Source organism: Corvus brachyrhynchos, unplaced genomic scaffold (assembly GCF_000691975.1).
Source record: "Corvus brachyrhynchos isolate BGI_N302 unplaced genomic scaffold, ASM69197v1 scaffold249, whole genome shotgun sequence".
NCBI classification, from domain to species: Eukaryota; Metazoa; Chordata; class Aves; order Passeriformes; family Corvidae; genus Corvus; species Corvus brachyrhynchos.
In genome coordinates this window covers 1,671,117-1,695,053 of record NW_008240226.1, presented here as the reverse complement: position 1 = coordinate 1,695,053, position 23,937 = coordinate 1,671,117, and the positions used below count along the sequence as shown (strand labels likewise).

The window sequence follows — 23,937 nt, the reverse complement described above, 5'->3', positions numbered from 1 at the left end:
AGAGGTCAGATTCAATATCCACAGAGTGAGGCACTAAAATTAATAGAGCTCAAATATATATATATGTGGAATATTAATCTGTCTTTGCAGATAAAGTAAAACAGAGAGGAAGAAATAATTAATGGTGTCTGGATTTAAAAAAGAAACAACAAAAGAATGGACAGAAAGACACTGAGTTAGATCCGTCCCCAGACCTTCTTTTCTTCAAAATTTATTTTATGTTTCACTGTTTTCACAGATTTGATCTCTCTCAATTTATTTCTAGATTTTATACTCCTTGTATAATATAAGATATCCCCAGAGACAGGTACTCCAGGTTTTACTATGGCTATATTTAAACTACAGTGATGTTTGCCTAACTCTGGGAATTCTTAATTTACTCAGTTATACAAGAACCACATCTGTGCATCTCAAGACTAATAATATTGTGTAAAGGGCAGTACATTTTCTGAAAATAACAAGGCCAACACTGGCCTGGGAAGATAGGGTTATGGGTTTTTTTCAGTAAAATGCATCAAAGATCAACATAACTGGAAGTCAGCACATGTATAGGAAACCAGTCAGACAAAGCAGTAGTGACAATGGGATTTTGTAAATCATAGCAAGTGCTCATAATTAGAAATTCAGCTTTTGCAACTATCCAGGTCTCAATATGAATTAAGCTATTTGCTTTGAGGAGGGGAAAATTCAGAACAATATAATGTCCTAATGTTTTGTCAAATGGAAAAATGCAACAAGAAGGAAAGGAATCCAGGTCTAAACCGAAATTGATAGTTCAATTTATGTTATTTTTGTTTTTTAAATACTCTACTCCTCTACTGAAAGTGTACAAGATATATCTCTAAAGCTGTCAGCTGTGGAGTGGCTAAAAATGAGTCTTGATAATGACTAATGTCTTGTATGCTCTAAGACATTTTAAAGAAATATTAAGAAATACTTTCAAAGCATGAAAATAGAAATTTGTGTTTAAGTGGTGCATTTAAAAATGTTCTACAAAGCGTGTGTTAATAATATTACTGGTAATATCCAGTTGATAATTTTATAAGTCCTTAGTACTACTCAACTCTTCTTATGGTACTAATAACTACTATTTGTGGAAGTAGGGCATCTTGCTACTAGTCCTTCTCTTACTGAAACTGATGGGAGGCAGGGATAATTAGCATCCGAGTGAAATTATGAAAAATTATATGCCTCTGCAAATTTTACTTAAATTGTAATATAATTATGCTGTGACTCACTACAGAACTGATATCACAGGGCATTTTGCTGATATTTCAGTACACATATAGAAAGGTTTTTTTTTGCTTGCTGTTTTCCTGCATCTTAAATTTAATATTTGCCTTTCCACTTTCCTCTTGTTTTTATCTAACCTACTATTCATTAGAGATAATAATTCCCATGTATGAAAAATAGCAGATGTATTTCCCAAATGCAACACGTATTACTTTTTTAGTGTTAATTCATTCACTTTTTAAAGTCTTCATAACTTATTTTACTTTATTGTTTTTCTGATATTTTATTCCAGCTTTGCCTTCAGGTTCTTTCCTGTACATGGGAGCAATCACACTTATAAGATCTCGGCCCCTTTTCTTACATTTTTTGAAGATCTACTGAGATTTGTCCACATGCAAAGTTTAACAATAACTTTTCAAAATAGTGTCATTCAACTTCTTCCTCTTGGTAAAAGCTCATAATATCTTTCTTTAGGCTGCCTTCATGGAAAGCATGTAATATTTCCATTTTGGGGGTTTTGAAGTTATGTATAGGTTATCTTTTTTTTCAAAACTTCTCATTTCTTTATCTTGGTAGAATTAATTTGCACATTAAAACTGTCACTTTTTGGTGACAGCTGGCGTTTTCTTCTTGACATATTTGCCCTTCGTCCAGAAAGAAAAAACACAACCCAAAACACTGTAAAGGAGAATGCCACTAAAAGCTAACATTTTCTGAAGAATGTGATAGCTTCCATTCTGTAGAGTTCTGATCAGCAACTGTTGACAGAAAGGTTTCCAGATTGTCCAAAACACTAAGCACCTTTCCTAGAAAGGACTCCAGACATCTGACCTCTTCTTTTTCTTCCAGCTTCTCATCCTTTGTTCCTTTTATTATTCTTAAGAAAAATGTCAGGAGAACCTCATGAATTATTCCTTTCAACATTGTTTTCTCCCATGGGATAGTATGGACCCACATACAAGCTTCTCTTTATGCATTGTTGAATTGTTCTTAGTACAACACAGTTATGACTTTAATATGATGGTTAGAAATATTAATGCCCTGTCTGAGAAAAATTTGTGTCTGTGTGCTTGTGTGTTTTTGCTTCCAACAGAGTCCCAGGTGAACCATGAATGTCAGGGAAATATTCTTCAATCTTTTTTATCTGCTCCCCAAATCAGATAAAACAACTCTTAGAAATTTAAAAAAAAAAAAAAAAAAAAATAGTTAGGATATAAACTAGGGGACTTAAATTTAAAGAAAGAGAAAATTAATAGTCAAAAGAGAGTAGTGTCCTGGCTCTGGCCAGACATGGTAAATTTTTGCAGTAGCCAGGAAGGGAGCATGTCTGGGACTCTGAGGGCATTCTATACCGCCTCATGTCGTTTTTCAGAAATGGGGGAAGGGCTCCCTTTCCCACTGAGTTGAGTCACAAAGGGAGAAGTCAGGTGTTTTGGGGGGTTTCTGTGGGTGCAGGTGAGCAATCAAGTATGAATCATTCACTTCTTTTCTTCTTGTATAATCTCTCATTAGAATTGTTGCTGTTACTGTTTGTTGTCTTACTCCATTGCTATTTCCAGTAAATTGTTCTTACCTCAACCCATGATCTTTCCCTCTTGAGAATTTCTCCAGTTCTCCTCTCCAGGCTGCCGCAGGGGGAGGCAGCGTGATTGAACTCCACATGGTTTGGCATGTTTCACTAAGAACATTAAATTAGGGAATACCATACCTAAACCATGACAAAAAGATACTCAAACCATGACAAAAAGATATTGAACATTCATGTAAACCTATTTCTTTTTTCTCAAATGTCCTAAAAGAGGGAATGCCTGCTTGCAGTCAATGCACTCACTTTCTGATTTGCTGCAGCAAGCTCTGCATGCTCTTGTTTCATTCCTGAGGAGGTTTTTCTCCTCCCTGAAGTTTTGCCAAGGGGCCATCTTATTGCTTGTGTGAGGGAAAGTGTAGAGGTCCTATGACATGAAGGGAGCACCAGAGCTTACTTCCTTTCAGAGGTGATGCTCCTAACCTCTTCCTTTTTGGAAGTCAGTAACTCATAGTCCAACAATGAACAAATTAAACTGTTCAATTGTAGTACCATAGGCAAAAAGCTGGCAGTTTGTACAAAATCTGGATCCTGATCAGTTTATTTTGAGTTTTTACCAGTAAATTTCAGTGCAGCAATTTCAGTGTGTGATCTTCGATGTGGTATTCTGTGTGTTACAACCAGGATATATATATGAAGTTATATATATATATAACTTCTTATATATATGAGGTTCACTTTGAAAGCCTAGTTGCACGTTTTCCTTTTATGTTATGCTTATGACACCTCTTAAACGCGTTACATCTCTCTCAGATATTTTCTACTGATTTTTCTGATGAGGTGGTTGGATTTGATTAACAGTGACTCATCAAAGTCAGCATGTTTCTATTTTTATCTATATTGAATTGCCCTTTATCTGTTACACAGTTATTTTTTTAAGTAGGATGTATTATTATCTTTTCTATTTCATGAGTTGAATACCATTTTTGTTTTGTTTTTTTTTTTCTATTCCACTTGTTATGATCCAGTTGAGAGATGCCTCTGCCTGAATTAAAGTCAAATGAGACCATATGCTGAAGTCAGTACTACGGATTTTATTTAACAGTAAATGTGAGGTACAGAGATAGAAAGAAATAGGAAGGAGCGGGGGGGCAGAGAAGGAGAGAGAGATCAAGCAGAAAATAGTCACCACACTGTGGATCCAGAGGCATCCAATTGGTCTTTCTTCACCCTGGTCTTCTCGGTAGTCCTTCTGGAGGTACCACTTTTATGCAGTCCAAGTTGTGGGTATCCATGGGTGGTCACAAATATTCCCATAACTTGGGGTAGCGTGTGTATAAGCAGTTGTTTCCTTTCTCACAGTTTGCCACAGTGGGAATTTTTGTCTGGATACATTAACCAGGATGTGTTAACCACGCTTCAACTCCTCTAGGCCTGGAATAAATGCCTTCCTGTTGCAAATTCATGTCTTCTGTCCTTATCTCAAGTTCACACTGTGGTGACTTATCTTATGGCAAGTCACTTCTGTGGCCTTGACAATGTTTGAGGCAATTGTGGTCTTTAAGTCTCTTACATCACCCTGTGGCTCAAACAGTGTCTTCCTGGGACCTTTTTCTCATTTCACAGGTTGTCCAGCGGGGCGATGTGTTTGTAGAAAAGTCAGAGGAGAAAAGACAGAAGCAGCAGAAAAATGACACAAGCAATTATACAGTGTACAAGTTATCCCAACCATTACAAATGTAACTGCAGTTGCAATCATCAACCCAATCATCATTACAGACATTGCCTCCGCCCCATGAGTCACAAGGTTTAGAATATGGACTTCAACCACGGCACCAACCTTAGGTTTGGAGTGATTGGAAGAGCTCTGATATTTGATCAGTGATTTGTTTCATTTTGGCTCAGGCTTCTTCAACTGATAATGTTGCATTGTGAATGGATTAAGATTCCGCAGTTCCCTTGTTCCTTTAATAATAGCATATCTAATGCCAACTGATTTTGTAAAGCCATTTTTGGTCTTGTTGGTCTTGTGAGTTCAGCTCTCTGAACAGATACCTGGCTCAGTTACTTGAGGGCATGCATACCTGCCATGTAATATTTTGCAAGGCCCATTGTTGTTGCGTCATAACTATAGAAGGTGTAAACAATATTTTAAAGTTCCAAAGCTATATTTTTTCCCCACTGTATAATAATCACATCTATTACTGTTCAGTTCTCATCTTTTTTTCAGGAGAATTTAGTTTCTGCCATGGCCTTCTCGATAATTAATAATGAAAGATGAAATTTGGGCAAATGGATGGGAGTACTGTTCTGCACCTTAGACCAGCGTGCTCAGTTAGGAACATCCCAAAGCTAATCCAGGTGGTGCAGGATAGCTGCACATACAGATGTCTATCAAGTACATTTGGAGCTTGAATTTAGGAGTAACTCCTACTCCTTTTTTTTCAGGCACCAGAACTTTTATCACACATTTTTTTCACTCTTGCCCATCTTCCCTGTATTTTAAAATTAGTGGAAAGCTGGTTTATATTTTGTGTCATAAGATGACTTCTAAAACTTCTTAAGCATCTTTTTTCACTCCCATAATATCTTTCTTCCTCAACCTCTTCTTTTCAGTTCAAATTCACTGTTTTCTCTCCTCTTTTCAGTGGCTGGGCATATCCCACACTTTTCTGTATATGTATCTAGAAATGCAGGTTATGTCTGCATTCAGTATTGCTGTTGCTAGCAAATTCAGTTTGTGCTATTAATTTCCGATTAGCTCATCAAAAAATTGCAGTTTCATTTTTATGTACGGTTATAAACTTACTCCTCTCACTTCTTTTGCTATATATATTCCATCAACTGGGTGAAAAACAGGATCATTTCTGAATAATTTTATTACTAGTTACATATTTATTTCTCCTTACTTGTCCAGGTCATTTTGCAGTAGTTTTGTTACTCTTGTAGACTTCATGCTTTTCACAGCTTTCAGAAGAATTATGAGAAAGGGTTTTATAATACACATAAAGACTAAGCTTTTCAGGTTATTATTTTAGAAAAGAAGTCTTGAAAGAGCAACCCAGACTATGCTAGAGCTAGCAGTAAAGGTCACTCCTTCTTAAGATCATGAGAAAGATGCTTTGTTAATAATGGCCTCCTATGGCTCACAGTCCTGACTTTCCAATCATTGCTGTAGTACATTAAATAGGAGGGCCATATCACCAGCAGTAAAAGTGCTTTGATATCCAGGAGTCTGTTTCATTGAACAGAGAGGCACAATTGCTTAAAAAAAAAAAAAAAAAAAAAAAAGAGAAACCCTTTCTGGCCTGCCATCACAAGCAGCCCAGGAGGAAAAATTAGGATACATAGGGCATAATTATCTATTGGGAACTTGGCTCAACTGGCATTTATATATTCTCAAAACTAATAATAATTTAAAAAAAAAGAATACTACAGAAGTGTACAAAGGTATTTGCTCAGTACTGACTCAGAAAGAAAATTGCTACCCATCTGAAAAATAATTGGTACCACTACTTGCAAAAGTGAACATGAAGCAAATTGTTTATCTAGACCAAATCTGATCACTCTGTGAACTCTGACTGGATAACAACAGAAAAGGATATATCTGCTATGATTTTCAAATTATGATATCTAAGATTTCTCTGAATCAAACTTGTCAGTGATCTGTCTACTCATATACCTGATACCATTCGTATCTAAATTTAATTAATTTTACTTTAGCTCAGACTGATTTCTCTTTCACCTGTTAATTTTATCACCTTCATGTATATTCTTCCTTCCTTTCTTTTTCATTTTTATACTATTCATACATAGCATTCTTTATAATCTAGAGCTTCCTTTTGAAAAGTTTCAGAACTTTTTCTGTTTGGGTATATACAAGAGCCTTTGTATCCATGGCAGAGTGTTTTCATTATTCTGTTCAAAAGGAGAGAAAAAATAAACTAAAGGATTTCCTAATTTAGTATGATTTGGGAAACAGATCCATCAGTGATGTCCATCTGATTCTCCTTTCATGTATGCCTGGCTTAAAACTACAAACAGAAGTAGGGAAGCTGAAACAGCGCTTCTAAATAATACCTAATTGGGTTTGGCGTAAAAAATTGTCCTTGAGTAAGGAAAATTCAGGTGAGTTTACAGAGAATCACTGAATCTGCATTCTTTATTATACTTTCATGGGTAAAGTGAGATAGAAGTGATTGACAGTTACTTTAAAGTACCTACTAAATATGTTTTGGTTTTGCTGATGAACATTTTCCATCTAGAACTCTCTAAGGAAAATATATTAATGTTTTCAAATCATAAGTATTTGCATATAGATACTTAATTGAAATCTTGAAGAGGAAAAAGAATTTTTTTTTTTACATAGAAAATAAATTTCTGAGTACCTTAATAAAAGGAAACTTTCTTATCACTCTCATCTGAAGTACTTACCTTGTTTGGTTTAAAAGCAAACTTTTGCGTCCATTTACTCTTAAGAATTTTAATAGCAACAGTTTTTAAGCATTTTATTTCAATTGTTCTGTTACTTAACTGGGAGGAAGCCATGCCTTCCTTTGTAGAATTTGTGCTCCTTCCAGGCAAGAGTCTGTCTTTACAGACCTGTTTGTGTTAATGAGAAATCAAGTGGAATTGCCATACTCTGGCACAGTAAAATATCAATACCATATGACTTTTGTCTACAAGATATTTAAAATTTTGTGTAGCAATTTGGGAAGTGTTATGAATTCTGTGCAGTTCCTACTATTGTAACTTATAGTTAATGAAAGACGACTGAAATCCTGTTTTGCCTTCACATTTTTCACATTATATACATTAGTATTAACATCAGACAAGAAATTCATTCGTGAAAAAGTCTTTGAAGTTTAACCTGTGATTATTGAACAATTAATGTTTCAAAAGGAAGACAGAGAAGGAAAAGCTGCCTTTTCTCCCACCCCTCTGTATTAATAGAAACCTTATTTCTGACATGGATTCTATGATCAGTTGGCAACAGCTAATGACTGGAGTAAAATATAATAGAAATCAAGGGTTAGCTAGAGAAAAAGAACAACTGTACATTTCAGTCTTCCAAAGTAAGGCTGCACTGTATATAAGAAAAAGATCATATTATGGTATTTCAGTAATAGAGTTTCATATGGTGACAGTAACATAGAATCTTTCCAATGGACAGTGCTGTCCCATGGTTGAAAATAAAAGCAAAGAACAAGGGTGAAAAAAAGAAAATATAGTGTATATAGCTTCATGTTTTGTAAAGGATGTGCACTTCTAAAATAATTTTGGGCCCATTACAGAAAGCGGTACTTAGAAAAGCAAAAATTAATTTCAGGAGACAAATATTAACAACAATGGTGTACTGAGAAGGAAAATTATTTCGGTACATCTTGTAGAAATTTGAGGTGTGTTAATAAAGAGTTAGCTAGTATTGCAACAGAAGAGAACTTCTTACTGTGATTGGCAGAGCAGTGGTAAAATTGAAGTAGTGGATGTCTCACAGAAGAGAGAACCTGTTGCTCAATTTAAAGAGAGCATAGGAATATGGTCATGACTCAGTGTGATACTCTCATTTGCATATACATTTTTATATAAGCATTTAATTTAACTGGAGTTTATGGTCTTATTTTTAGTTGTGCAATTGACAGTACTGTGTTCAATTTTTTTTAGAACTATTGTAACACAGGAAACACATGTACCTCAATTAGGCACTTTGCTTTTAAATACACACAGTTTACCTGCAAGTAGCAGGATATAGTAAACTTTCTATGTATAACAAATATAAGCATTTAATAAGAACAAAGCATCTAAATATCAGCAAGATTTATTTGTTAATAGCATCCAGAAAATATTTATAATGACTATTCACAATCCCTTTTGAAATGGCGAATTTCCAACCTCATTTTGTGACTCAAACACAGCCGAGATGTAACAGAAAGATATGTAACAGAAGGAGATGTAACAGAAAGAAGAAACAGAAATATCTTATTGGCAATAATGTGTAGAAAGTAATGAGATTTTGTTATTCAGCATTATGCTATTGTCTTTGTCTGTGAACAGCCATCAAAATATGTGATACCTGTGGGCTTACCATAACATCTTGGCTTCATATCAGTAAAAGGACAGAAGTCATACTTGGTACAGCTCTAGAAAATATGTTTGTCAGTGCCACCATATGCTGAAAATTTTTGGTTTTTTACTGAAAACTTTTTGAACACTGTAATTTTTCTTGTTTTATACCAGGATGTTCTTCCAATGGCCTACAGTTAACCTGACCAGAAACCAGAACCAGACAATACAAAGGCGATACTAAAAAGTATCACAATTCATTTCTGTAGAGAGGGAAAACAAAACAAACAAAAACCCTACCTCCAAAACAAAACCCAAAGAATTTTTCCTGCATAATTAGTTTCTGTGGTTACAGTAAAAGGTTGCTGCCAATGACCTTGAAGTGTCTTTTCTTTCATTGATATGAAGGAATCAATCATGCCTAGTAAAGATTTCTTGTGATAAAGAATTAGACTGATGGACATGGATTGTTCTATTAGTGGTTCTAGCAAAGGCAGTGTGTGTGTGATGCTTAGATAACTAAGATTGTTATTAAACGTAAATTGTCTCAGCTTTCAGTATTTTATTAGCATAAATTCAGCATCTATTTGTAGTACTCCAGCTCATACTGAGTGCTTAGTTCGAGTTGACTGGAATTTGCTGTTTATTTAAAAGGCTCTAAGAAAAATATTTCAGAAGTATTGAGTGTGTCAATCTTGGCTAAACCCTTAGGTGAAGCTGCTGTGCTGGCATTCAAACTGCCAATATTTTGATTTTATAAGAAAAGAGCAAAAGATGGATAGAGAATGGATGTCACTCACTTTGTTGTATGTAATCACGTGTGTAGTTGAAAAAAATGTTTCATATGGGAATTACATTCAAAATCTTTCTAAGTATATATGTGCCCATTTGTTATATGACGTACTTGATAACAAACTGGCACAAGTGGCATAGTATTTATAATCCAAGTAATGTGTGACTGGCCCTGTTTTCTTTCTACTGTTGTCTTCACTTCACACATTAATGCTGTGTTTAAAATGAGAGATCAACTTGAAGAAAACTATTAGAGTTATAATATGCTTTTTTCCCCCCTTGTGTGCTAAGAATGAGCTAAAGTGAATCATTCTGATTTTGTAATCATTTTAAGGTACTAGGTTTTTGGTTTTTGGTTTTTTTTTTTCTCCCCCATATATCCTCTTCAGCTGCCACATATTAGGGGATTCCCAACCAATGTCTATCTTTTTTGGTTTAGGTAGTTTTATCTGCAAGATCTTTGAAAGTTGTTTGAAAAGGTATTTTTGAGTCTGTTTATTGGTTTATCACATGTACATTAAGGAGTTTGTGACAAACCAAAGTTTATCCCACAAGGCTTTTGTAGAGTGCATAAACCTTGAAGGCACTCTTCCTACTTGTCTGTCTCACTCCTGGATAGTTCATAAATACATGGGATGGACTAGATGATAATTGGATGAAAATTTGAGTAATACAAAAATTTAAGGGTTGTTTGTTTTCTTTAGTATTTTTTTGTAGATTCTCTTGAGTTTGTAAAGAAACGTCTGGAGAAATTTGTTTGTATGAAATAAAATGAGTTCTTTTAGTTTAAGATGACTGCAGTTCAGGAACAAAATATATGATTTTTTTTCAACATAAGAAAAGGGGTTTGGACTCATGAGACTAAAACTGAAATCCAGTGTCTTATGCAATAGGAAGATCAAAAACTTTAATAAACTTTATAAATTTAGACCTTAATGGTTTGTAATCTAAATATTTGATAACATATTAAATCTTAGCACAGTGTAATTATATAGTGTGATATTTTTAGAATCAGAAAAATTTAGGAAGTATTCAGTGACTTCTTTGCACTCTTTCTACAAATAAAATGTCTTTAAAGAAGGAAGGTGCAAATGGGGATGCTCTTGCTAAAAGCTTATTCCACAAATTTAACTCTAAACTTAACTCTAAATTTGAAGGGTAAATGACATCAGTACTTCTGCTTCTCTGGGCCTCTTAAGAGTTAGACACCTTCGGAATATGATCCAAGTAAACTGCATAGTGCAAAGCTAGTTTCTCTTTGCAGAGCTAGCTTGGAGTGTAATAATAAATACATCTACAATTAAAGCTGATTAAAAAAAAAAGAAAAAAAGAACCGTTTGGGGGAATGATAATAAACTGTGGTAATTGGGTAATTATTATTCATCTCATTGGTTATGAGGTGAACTTGAAAAATATATGAGAAATTAATGTCAAATAGATTTATCTGATTAAATCTGATTATATAACAATTTGTTTTGTTAAAAAGGAGTAAAAGTTAAATGGTATATGAGTCATTCTGAAGATCTCTATGTAATATGAAGCAATAAAAAAGACAGCTGTATCAGAACATGCTGAATTTTCCATTTAAAATATACTGCATCTACTCAGTTGGAGATTTTTAATGTCTAAATAAATTTGCAGTCCTTATAGCAGATTCATAGCAAGATAGCATAAAATTACAGAGTTTTTGAGGAAGTAAAAGGTTAGTGATGTTTTATGGCTAGCCTCAAGAGCTCTAGTACTTTGGAAAAGCTCTCACTTATGTCTAGTGTCTGCCATAAACAAGAAAAAAAATCCAAATTCTCTTTACACATCTACGTATCAAATGAAGTCATTATTCTCAGTGGTGATCTAGCACTGAGGCATTTTATGTCACTTTTCTCTGTCATCCCTCTTCAGGTTCTTAGGAGGCTTGAACATTATTAGATTTCAAAATAGCAAAATTAATTTTTAATCAACAGACATTTTTTGAAAAGTACAAATCAGTTGCATGTTTTCTGTAGAATAATGGATATTACCATTTATTAGCTGTTACTGTTTCCTCATGAAGTGAAATTGCAGCCCTTACTGTATCCCAGAGAATAAAGGGAAAATCATACCTATCTAATTAATTATCGGAACAGGTACAGTATTAGTATGTTCATTTATAGTCAGAGAAATAACCTTTTTTTCAGATTTGCTGCATACAGCCAAATCCTGCTCAATTCAGCTAACAGCCTGGGCTCATGCATTACAAAGTCTTATTTTAGGAAGCAAGAGTAGTGGCTGACCTCTGCATTGACCATTTGTAATACAGGCTTAGGATGCATGAAGACTTTCTCAGCATTGGAGATTTAGTTAGATGTTCTGAATTACTCACCAAATGATCACCGCTTTACCCAGTCATCAGCAGAGTAAGGCTAGTAAAGCTATTTGCAGTAATGAAACACAGCCTGTAAAGTTCAGTCATTATTTGCTTTTTTCTTTCTGTTCTCTCCAGTGTCAGGAAAAGAGGAACCAATGGAATGCTTAGAATGTCTAATTGTGGCTAGGAAGTTTGTTTTCATGGTCAGCAGAGAGAGGTGGGTGGCAGCTAAAACAGTGAGCAATGACAGATCCACTGAAGGGTCCCATGAAAGGATTTTGCTACCCCGAGCTTTCTCAAATGACTGTAAAAGAAGCTTAGGAGGATTAATTTCCTTTGACTAAAACTGGCCTGCATTAATAGTCACGAATTGGTGTCTGGTATTACATTCTTCAGAGCGGAGTTTCTTTTAAGATCCTGTCGCTTTCTACTGCATATACTATACTAGTGCTTATGTTAGACTGCATGCTTTTCTTCTTTAAGCTTTGGCATGATTTGCAATTTTCTGTCAGGATGATTCTTCAGCCAGTGGACTTAAGCTAGATCATGATTTATTCCTATTGCAGCTTTAAAATATGAGACTGAGAGAAGGCATGCAAAATTTGTCCTTATGAAATGTAGGTTTTGTTTTCCTTCTTAATCTAGAAGGCAAACTTCAAAAACCATCTTGGATTTCTGCCAAGTGCAATTATTTTCAGATTTCTTTGTGGAATATAATTTCTTTCTGACAGTCCATAGCAAACTGCAGAGTTGCATTGCTTTGCCAATGTGAACAGAGAAACTGATTACTTGGCAAATAGGAGTTGTAACATTGACATTAGCATGAAAAACCTGAGCTGAGTTTATCTGGCAAACCAACTGTACATAAATGATTATTTTAAAAAATGTTTTCAGTTAACCCTCAAAAGGTTATCTACTCTCTGTGTCTTTGTAATAAAGGAAGTTAGAGATACTGAAAGGTATGTAAAATATGAGCAAGAATGGGACATTAGTATTACTGGTACTTCCATGAGTTGACTGAAATAAAATGCAGAAAGCTTGGAGGGATGTACAGGAAATAAGGGGGGGTATGTATCTTGGCTGTGTTTTACAAGCAAACAACTGCTGTTCTGGATATATCTGTTTGGTTGCAATTGTTGATCCAGCTTTCCTTTAGGAAACCAATAAAATTTTTAATTCTTAGGTTCAAATTTTCTACCTGATCAGCTCAGAGACAGATGATGTGGTGGTTTTTGACTTTTCCCATTAGAAAATCAAGATTTTCCTTTAAAAAGAAGGGAAATTCCCCCACCCAGAGTTTGTTATCATTATAATTGAACTATGATAACTCTGCTAACCATCAGTAAAAAAGAGACCAAACAATATATTTTTTTCCCTTTGTTGTAGATTGGTTAAAGACTGCAAATAGAAATAAAGGTAATATGAAAAGCTATGAATTAAAAATATTTGATGTTTGCTAATTCCATTTATTAAGGACACAATAAACTATTTTTTTTTTCTATTTGAGGATAATGTAAGTAAGAATTCACATCTTCAGTTCACCTAGCCTATGTTCTTTTTTTAATTGGATTTTTTAAATTATTATTATTTATGCAAAGCACAAAACCCCAAAAAGTTATTTAAGAGAGCGGTATATTGGCAACAAATGCTGGGAAAAAATACCAAAAACAAAACGCCACAAGCAAAACCAAAACCACTTCTAGCTTCTGTGATGATGAACAAATTCAAGCAGTCTATTTCATTGTATGTTCTCCTGTGGGGAGGAAGCTGGAACAGTCTTTCTATAGCTTTTAATGAAGAAGTACTGGCAAATGGTCATAAATTCTCTTATATGGAAAGTGTTAGCATATGAAAGCAAGTTACAAACTCCAAGGAAATAATTGCTGATTCAGAACCAAAAATCACCTTTAGTTTCTGTTTTATAAGCAGTAAGAAACCAAAGCAAAGATTCATTATCAAATTAAAGTTTTCTTTTCATGTTATTTTACTCATGACTCATAACATATATCATGATTTGTAAAATGTCAAGTTCTTCAGGAGAACAGAATTGCAGTGGAATCATTGTTAAGATAATTGTTCAATTCTATCTTTTTAAGTATGACAAAAATAATTAGGGTTTCTCAATGTAATTTTAAAAGTACCTTGCCATTTCTATTTGAACAGTAGAAGAACAAAAATTGAGCTTGTAGCAATTTTTTTACTGTCATCAAATATATTTTCCAAAAGGTAAAAAACCACTTTTCTGTGTTTTTTGCTGTTGATGTTTGAAGGCTCTGTGTCAAAGATATTTGTGTGTCAGTATAGATACAGGTTTTTTTTAATTACTTAGTTTGTGAGTTAGTCAATAAGGCACTAAATGCTTGTCAACATGCAATGTCAAATAGCTCTCTTTGCACTTCACCATCCATTTTCAAATGCTGCTTACCACATTAAGTTCACTTTGTATTGAGTAGTTTGCTTTAATTAACAAAACAAACATTGAACTCGGTATAACAATAAGCTAGGGACATTTATTTTGTAGTTGCAAAAAAACCAAACCAGCCAACCAGACAAAACTCACCACTACCAACAAAAAACGCTATCCATAAAATTCTAACTCTCTTGAGTGTCATCATGTGTGAATTCTATTGAGATACTAATGTAAAATATTCAGAGGGATGTTTCATCCATTGTTTCTATGAAAAAGAAGGGAGAAACCATAACACAGACACCTGTTTACTTAAAAAATAGCTATGGTACCTAAAGATATCATATCCTGCAATGAGCTAGTTAAAAGGCTGTAACAGGTAAGTGTGCTTCAAAGCAATATCTAATAATTTAGCATAAGGAATGGTAAAGTAAACCAGCCTCCAGACTGCATTGTAGCAGCTGAATTTTTATACACTCCATCCTATGCCCTATTTTGTTCACAAATACATATGGCAGAGATTAGGCAAAAAGTTTTAGACAGCAATAACAATATCCATTTTCCAGATAAAATGTAAGTACCTGTAGTGTGGCTCTTTTGAATCACTGTTCTTTCATCTTCCACTAAAAATGTTGTTAAAGAGGAACACCTTGAAAACATGTGTTCAGCTAGTAAGAGGGGAAAAGTAAATTGATCTTCTGCGTCATATATTTTAGAAAGAGATAAAGATCAGAACATCCAATAGGGAAGTTTTTTGAAGTTAGTTGTGTGGGTTATTCTGAAGGGAAATCCAATGGTATTGGTTCACATAAAAAGTCTTAAAGAGGGTCCCTTTTTTGATCTTTGCAGTGGTAACATGCAATGGTATATTGAAGATTTGGTAGAAATATTTTCTGTGTAACCAAAGTGCTAATATAGAAACCTATAGTTATCTTAAGAAAGACAAGTTATTGACAGGATTACCAGGTAGGTTAATTTTTAGGTGGGTTGTCTTCTTCTTCCAATGAACAACTGGCAGAATCATTGTAAGCACAGAGTTGTGCAAATGTGAAATTTAGTTGCCCAAACATCTTTGGATGAAAAAAAGAAAGAAATACATAGAGACATATGCTTTTTGAATAATATTTTGAGTATGTTTAAAGAAAGAAAACTGAGAAATTAAAGGAAATTTCATAGATGCTTCGGTTTTCATGTTTAAATTTCAGTCTACAAAAAGACTCAAGATGTTATAGTGAAAGTAATCTTGAATGAAATATGAGATTATGTTCTCTGGGTAAGAACAAAAACTGGAAACTGAGAACTGAAAAAAAATAAACCTCAATAAATTGGAAAAGCCATAGGTAAGATCATGGAGGAGTGCAAGTACAGTCACAATGAACCAGAAGTTAATGTAGCCCAGTATTTTGTCATTGATAACATCCAAAGGATAGAATGTAAGAATAAGGCAGCACATAGTAATATTTTCCATCAAATTTCTTTTACTGTGCAACTTATGGACTTCCTGAACGAGGTATTGTAGCTGAAGCTTTTGTTTTTGGAAGCTTTTGATAAAGTCTTCAATAGGAATTGAGGAATTTATAGAAGAGGTTACAAAGTTTGTGAAGAAACTTGATAAGGAAGAACTGGTTGGAGATACAAAGGTGAGGACAACATTGGCTGTGGTGACTATGAGATGGCAGAGTTGAGGAGCCTAAGAGAAGACAGCAGGGCAAAAAGCAACACAACCATGGATTTCAGGAGAGAAGACTTCGGCCTATTCAAGGATGTGCTTGGAAGAATCCCATAGAAGATCTTGCTGGAAGAAAAAGGGGTCTAAGAGAGATGGTTGATTTTCAAGGATGACCTCCTCTATGCTCAAGAACAGGCTTTTGCAATGAACAGTAAATCAAAAGCAGCCAGAAGTCTGTATTAATGAACAATGAGCTCTTGAGAGAATTCAAATAAAAGGAAGAAGGTGTAAGGAACAACAGGTGACCCAGGAAGAACATGGAGACTGTATTTGAATGTCCAGATAAGGAAAGAAAAAGTCATCCCAGAATTGGATCTGGTGAGAGTCACGAAGATCTACAGAGTTTCAGGACTGTATCAGCAGCAACAGAAAGAGGGGAAAATATGGGCCTTTTGCTGAGCTGGCGTGGAACCCAGTGCCAAAAGACGTAGAAGACGATGATGTACTAAAAGCCTGCTTTGCCTCAGTCTTGACCACAAACATTTGCTTTCAGGAATCCCAGATCACTGAAATTAGTTCAGCAGTAGTGCTTCTGCAATGTATCCCTGAATCTAATGAGAAGAATTGAAGAAAAATGAGGTGTTTTTTTTTTTGGTCTGTCTGTTCATTACAGAAGATGACAACACTTCCACAGGATGTCATTTAACTTGTTAATTTTTGCAGAGATTTATTTTTTCCCTCTGGTCGGATCCAATCCTCAACAGCTTTTCTTCTGCAAATAACTGTCATAGCTAAATAAACATATTGCTTCTGCAGAGTTTAACTAGTTGTTAATATAAAAGTTGTGTTTTCTTTTACAGTCACAATATAGGTAGCAAGTATAAACAACTCCACCATTCACAAGTATAATATTTGAATTTCAGATTACTGTCAGATATTCTGATTTAATATTTGTGATGTCTGATACTTGTATCACAGCTTTGTTGCCAAGATGACGAGCATAATTACTGTAGAGATGTGGGCTGAATTATGATAACCTTGTTTTTAATCTTTCCTGGTAGGATTTTGGAGATGATGGGTCCTTGTACATCACTAAGGTTACCACAACTCATATGGGAAATTACACCTGCTTTGCTGATGGGTATGATAAGCTCTATCAAACTCATATTCTCCAGGTGACTGGTAAGGAAAAATGTTCCAATTATCAAGTCCATAAGAAACTTGGATTTTGTTAAGCACATCTGTTGTTGCTGTTTTACTTTTTTTTGTACTGTGTTACAGCTTAATAGAAAAAGATATATAATTTTTTCTTCATTGTTCTCCTTCAAGTAACCTTAAAAATAATGGAACACAATAATTTTAATTTATTGCTCCATATCAATAATAACTATTAAAAGGTTTAAAGATAGTCCAGAGGACTTGCTTTGCACCTGTGATGTTATGCAGAACAATAAGTGGTTTATATATGCATGTATACACAGATAAAGTAGTTTTGGGTACTAATTTTGTAACCTGGAGAACACATTGGGAAAAATAAGTGTGTAAGTTTCTAAAGTTAAGAATGTTTTGTTGAATATAAGATTAATAGAATGCACTTCCCAGAAGGTTCTGTAATTGATGCAGGCTTCTAAATTCACATTTATGATATTGAAATCTAACCATGATTTTAGTAGATTAACTTGAGGCACCTGGATTTGAAGTCTTGATTTTTATATTTTCCTGCATCTGTTCAAGTTCCAGGTAACACTTCATTGAATTCTGTACTTGGACAAAACTTAACTGTTTTGTTAGTCGTGCCCTGAAGACAGGCCTTTACCTTCTCTAGAGCTGGTGTACCCTGTCCTAGCTGTTTTTCCTATATGCAATTTATTTCCTAAATTATTTTAAGCAGTTCTTTTCCAGTGATGAAGGGTATGCTTTATCACCACTGAGATTTAATGTCTTTTTTTTTTCTTTGAGTACTTTCATGGTATTTCAATTCATATTTATCTTTGACTCTTAAGACTCCCTTTCTGCAGTAAACTACCTGTGTTTGTCATTCCATGTTGTTAATTAATCCTATCCAGAATCATGTTTGACCCCAATCTTCTCCAAATTTGCTTTGCATTAAGAGACCCTATTTCTCTCCTGAGGCATACTCTAGCCCTAGTTTCCTGGCCACTGCTATTACAATCATTCTTTGTTTTGTTAGTTATTAATCACTTGCATAAACCCTTATTAGGCTGACTTTTTTTTGACATCTCATTCAAGAATGCTGAAATTTTTTCTGTTGTTCTTATATTTATATACATGTGAAATACAGCTTCCAAGATTATTTTGGCTTTTAATATGATTCATTCTTCTTTTAATAGACTTTTTCCCCTTTTCTCTTGTTAATATCTTCACATTTTAAATTACTTTGACATTTAGTGCTTGTTTGCAGTTTTATAAACATGTTGTCTCTGCTGTTACATTTCTCCAGGAAGCTGGCTTATAAGATTTATCTATCCATATATCTCAGCTTTTTTTCCCCAACTTCTTCCCCTCCTGACCCACAACACATTGTAGATAGAATGTTGTCCCTGAGCTAATACATGGCATCAACATCTTTTCCTCCAATTTTTTCTTCTGGGTTTATTTTCTGTCATTTGAAAAGCCAGGTAGCAAGTACTGGCTAAACCAGTGAGAAGACTGAAGTGAAGTTTGTTCATCTTTTAATTCCTGCATACATAGCAGAGTTGTTGGCAAGCTGAACACATTAGTAGGTTCTTGGACAACATTCTCCGCTGTTTTATAGGGTCTGGTTTACCCTAAATTATCAACAAAATTATATTCTTATCAACACATTCCTTACCGATCCCAATGTGTAAATAATCCTCCAGAGGTGCATAGCAAGAGTTAAATACTAGGATTCTTCATGTTTGGCTCAGTTCAGCACATAATGAGGCAAAACTCCACTTAAGTTTTAGAAGGTTTTCTGCAAGACTAGAAAATCAAGAAATATAATTTGAGAGACGTGAAGGAAGACAAATGTAGATTTTTTCTGGTGATAAAGTGTCTGCCAAGAAATTGGGTTTTTTCATCTGGAAACCCCTGTAAACCTCAGATTGCTGCTATTCCAAAAGCTGGCACTGGAATGATACCTTCCTAAATGACTTTGGATGTTGCTGTTTTGGGGAGCAAGAAACAGGAAAAGGAGGCCTTTTGAGCAGTAGGATTATTTTCTGTGCATGTTGTGGATAAATGGAGTTAAATCCATTGAGATTAAAGGTCAGATGAACAGCTCTTCCACAGTTTAGACCTGTACTTCTAAGGAATAATCTTCTTAAGCACAGGCATGATGGTCAGTATTTGGAGCTATGATAACGACTAATTAGTATAATGATACTTGTATTAACTGGAGAGTCAGTCAAAAGGTTAATGGGATAATGAGACTACGTTGATCACAAAGATCTAATATGAAGGTTCAATGAAAACAATGTAATTAAATTTTAAGTTCTCTCTTGGTTTCCATTTATGTACAGCTATATATTTTTAGAAAAAAATTCATATATTTTCGGCTAGTATGCAATTTTTATATATATAAATCTGACTTACGATTAAAATCTAAGGTTTTTTTTAGTTTTGAATTATCTAGCACAGTAGTAAAAAATAATGAGCTTCCATTGGAGTCTTAAAAATACACTTAATGAGCACTGTAAAAAACTTGTTTTATAGTGAAAAAATCAGTCTACTCTTGGACAAATAAAATGGTAAAGTAAATATTGTAAGCAATACTATAAGTTGATATTTAACACTTCATATAAACTACAAAAGAAATGTGATCAGGAAGGAGTAACTCTTTCATAAAAATCTTAATTATTAGTATTTACATAATACTTAAAACTTTCAGTGCATATAAATTTGAGATTATATGACTCAGACTTTATGACTAAATGAATCTGAGTCTCTCAGTTTGACCTTTATTTTTCTCCTAATATATCAGTGATGCTTAAATAAGATCAGTAGTTTTTATACCTTAAGGTAAATAAAGGAGAATCCAGTCCCTTGGCCAGATATAAGTTGGGAATGTATAGTGTCTGAAGAATTGTTTGCCAGCTTTGTTTTTCCAAAGCATCTCAGTTTAACAGAAGAGTTGTTCTATACATCATTAGAAGAACCTAGTTCGCTATAGATACCACCTGTTTCTTTTTTAAACGCATACGTTCTCCCTGGATTCAAGACAGCTTGAATAGACTATTTTCTCCCTCCCCTTCCCCCATCAGATCCGACTGAAGTAATACTCAGAAGGTTTTATAGCAAATGTTAGAGGTATTGAATAGTTACGTATCCACCATATTTGGAACCAACAGTCTCACATTGCTTGTTGGATTGAAAGATAAGGGATACAGAATTCACTCAATTATGTGTTATACATTACTCTGCTAAATACAAACATGCAGTGTCTCCCCTCCCTTTTTAACCTATGTAATGATGTCTCCCTTGTAAAGTAAGCTTCTTTAGGTTAAGATGCTAGAGCATATCTCTTTGAAAGTCAGTGAGAACAATTAATTGTGTACTTAAAATTTCATTTCTGGTGATATTTATGGTCAGTTACAGAAAAAAAATACCCCAAACCACAACAACAACAAATACCCAAAACAAAATAAAAAAAAAAAGGTGATTCAAATGAACCCCAAAGACTTCACATTGAACTTGTCACATCAAGTTAACTTTATAGACTGAGCCCGTAACTGCATTTGTATTTCAGCTGTCTGCATGCCTCAGTTGCACAGTTCTTTCTTAGTAGAATATTACAAATAGGCTTCAGGGTAACATGAAATAAAAATTATCATGCAAAAGGAGGGTTGAAAACATTACTAGTTGTATAGATAACCTACCAGACAGAGAGTTGCTGAGAAAAGAGGAAAATGGCAGCAAATAGAGGAAAGATTGGGCAAGAAATAAGCCCTACTGTCATGCAAGAACCTCTGTGCCTGGGAAAACAGTGCTAAAGCAATCTACTATAGAAATAAGGGGTAGTAAAAGAAAACTCAGACATGTTTTCATTTGAGCAGGTCCTCTCTTCGCTTTCACTTCTTCTAACAACCCTTAAGTAGTTAATTTAGTGACAATAACATTTTGTCATGCAGGGTGAGATTTTATTTGTTGGTTTAGGAAGAATTTGATTTCACTTACAGTATTTTCTAGAACTTTCTTAACAATAATATTGCGTCCAAAATATTGCATGCCTTTTGCCCAAATAAAACTAATTAATTCCTTTTTCTAGTCAATGAAAATTCTTTGAAATTGGACTGTTAAAAAAAATTCTCTTCACATGTGCTCAGTAGAAGTCTGTCAAGGTGTGATAGTTAAATACCTATAAGGTTTTATATGCAATGAGAATATTTCACTGACACAAAAAGAGACAAGCAATATCCTTGCATATGTAGTCAGAACACAATTAATTGCAATGCCTTGCTATTGGTCCTAAAAGTTGTTTCTGTTGCTGAGATGCTTGAGAGTGTTCAGTGATGGCAATCCTGTCTCTAAGGAAGTGGAGGTCCTTGCTTTTCCAGAGACAAAGTGGAAGAATTAGCCATTTGGCTTTGCTGCAGTGGGAAATCTACAACATGTGGGAGGCTACCTAAAGGACCTTGTGTCAAGAAATGCTGAACAGGGAGACATGAAAATTGGATTTTAGGAAGTGAGGCAGGGCAAGACTGGGAGCTGAGGTGCCAAAAAATGTTGAGATCACTGAATGTGCAGTCAAGTGGGGCTCAGTCTGAAGAACACAGTGGGGAAGGCAAGGTCTCAGTACGGATCTCAGAGATGCTATGCAAGAGCAGATAGAACAGGGAAGAAATGGAGAGGAAATAGGAGTGGGAATATCAGGCTTTAGAGGAAAATAAAGAGCCACTTCCATGAAAGCAAAGTCCTTTTCAGAAAATCAATATAAACCTTAAATCTCTGATTTTTATAAGCTCTTCCTCTCAGCTGGTAGTCTTAATAAACTAAAAGCTGTATTATCTAATTTTTAACCTTCTCCTATGTTATTATATTACACTTTTTCAATTTGCATATTGGGGTTATGTTGAAGAGACCATCTTCTAACTGGGTTTAAAATATCCCTGAAACCTACTGATTCTTGCATCCTCTCTGAGATAAAGTACGTTTGTGTATTTCTTGTAATGTAGAAATGTAAGGCATTTCTGTGATCTAATGGGACAGCATGCTGAGACATTCCTTTTAAATAGTTGAATAGGATTTGAAAATATTTAATCTCAGGCCAAAATAGACACAGTTAATTTTTGATCTTGTTATCTTCTTTCATTATCAACTGATACTTCATCCTCTAACCAGCTGTGTTTTGTGACACAGCCTAAGTATTCCACATTTTTACAGCTGCATTAAACAAAACTTTGGCGAATAGAAAATAGACTTCTTTAATCCTATTAAAGTTAATATTTTTTAATTGTTAGAAACAACCTCGAGCAAGTTCTCTCTATAAAAAAATTAAGGCTAAGATAAATAGTTATTCATCTAAAAAGTTTACATAGCAGGATTTTTAAATCTTGCTTAGCTATTGATTACCAATAGGAATATGTCCACTGTGATGTCACTGACACTACTGATGTGTGGTATGTAGAAGGTTTTTAATTGGCAAGCATATACTGCAGCAAGTTTTCAAACCTTGGAAAATTGATGTCAACAATTCTTATATTTTATTAATAAAAAAGCTCATAAGACTAGTCTTATACATAGGTTCACAGAATCTGCTGAGTTGGAAGGGACCCATCAGGATCATTGAGTCCAACTTCGGGTCCTACACAGGACAGCCCAACAGTCACACCATGTGCCTGAGAGCATTGTCCAAACACTTAATGAAGTCCATCATGCTTGGTGCAGTGACCACTTTCCTGGGAGCCTGTTCCAGTGCCCAGACACCCTCTGGGTGAAGAACTTTTTCCTGATATCCAACTTAAACCTCCCCTGACACAGTTTCATGCCACTCCTTCAGGTCCTGGCACTGATCACCACAAAGAGATCAGTGTCTGCCCCTCCCCTTGCCTTCACAAGGAAGCTGTAGTCTGCAATGAGGTCTCCCCTCAGTCTCCTCCAGGCTGAATAGACCAAGTGCCCACAGCCACTTCTCATATGGCTTCACCTGAAAACCCTTCACAATCCTTGTGGCCCTGCTTTGGACATTCTCTAACCACTCAGTGTCTTTTGTGTATTGTGGTCCCCAAAACTTCACTCAGTGCTCAAGGTGGGGCCTCCCCAGTGCAGAGTAGTGTGGGATGCACCCTAGGACACGCTTGGCCCTCCTGGCTGCCAGGGCACTGCTGGTATCGACCAGGACCTCTAGGTCCCTTTCTACAGTGCTGCTCTCCAGCACCTCATTCCCCAGTTTATACACACAACCAGGGTTGCCCCATCCCTGGTGCAGAATCTGCCATGTTCCCTTGTTAAACTTCATGCAGTTGGTGATTGCCCATCTTTCTGCAGGACCTCTCTGCTCTCGAGGGAGTCAACAGCTTCTCCCAATTTGGTGTTGTCAGCAAAGTTGCTTAGTATTCCTTCAAGTCCTGCATCCAACTCGTTAATAAGATGTTGAAGAGAACTAGGCTGAGGATGGAGCCCTGTGGAACCCCGCTAGGGACTGGATCCCTGCCAGATATTGCCCCATTCACTGTAACTCTTTGTTCCTGACCAATGACCCAGTTGTTCACCCATTATGTAACACAGTTATCCAACTGTGTGGACATTTTGTCCAGAAGGCTACCTGTCTTGTTTAACATCTTAATGATCTGAATGATGGGGCAGAGTTCTACCTTCAACAGTTTTGTAGATAGCACCAAACTGGGAGGAATGGCTGATAGACTACAGAATCTTGCTGCTATTCATAGGGAGTTTGACAGGATGGAGAAATGAACCAGCAGGAA

General features: G+C 35.2%; 1 protein-coding gene across 2 annotated transcripts in view; it reads left to right on the top strand.

Moving 5' to 3' along the window:
• The window catches only part of FSTL5 (follistatin like 5), a 276,394-nt gene that overhangs the window by 188,777 nt on the left and 63,680 nt on the right, over window positions 1-23,937 (top strand). For both annotated transcript variants that reach the window (XM_008641923.2, XM_017745135.1), the window contains exon 8: window positions 17,095-17,215. In XM_008641923.2, coding sequence (XP_008640145.1) covers window positions 17,095-17,215 — 121 coding nt within the window. The remainder of the gene's footprint in view (window positions 1-17,094; window positions 17,216-23,937) is intronic.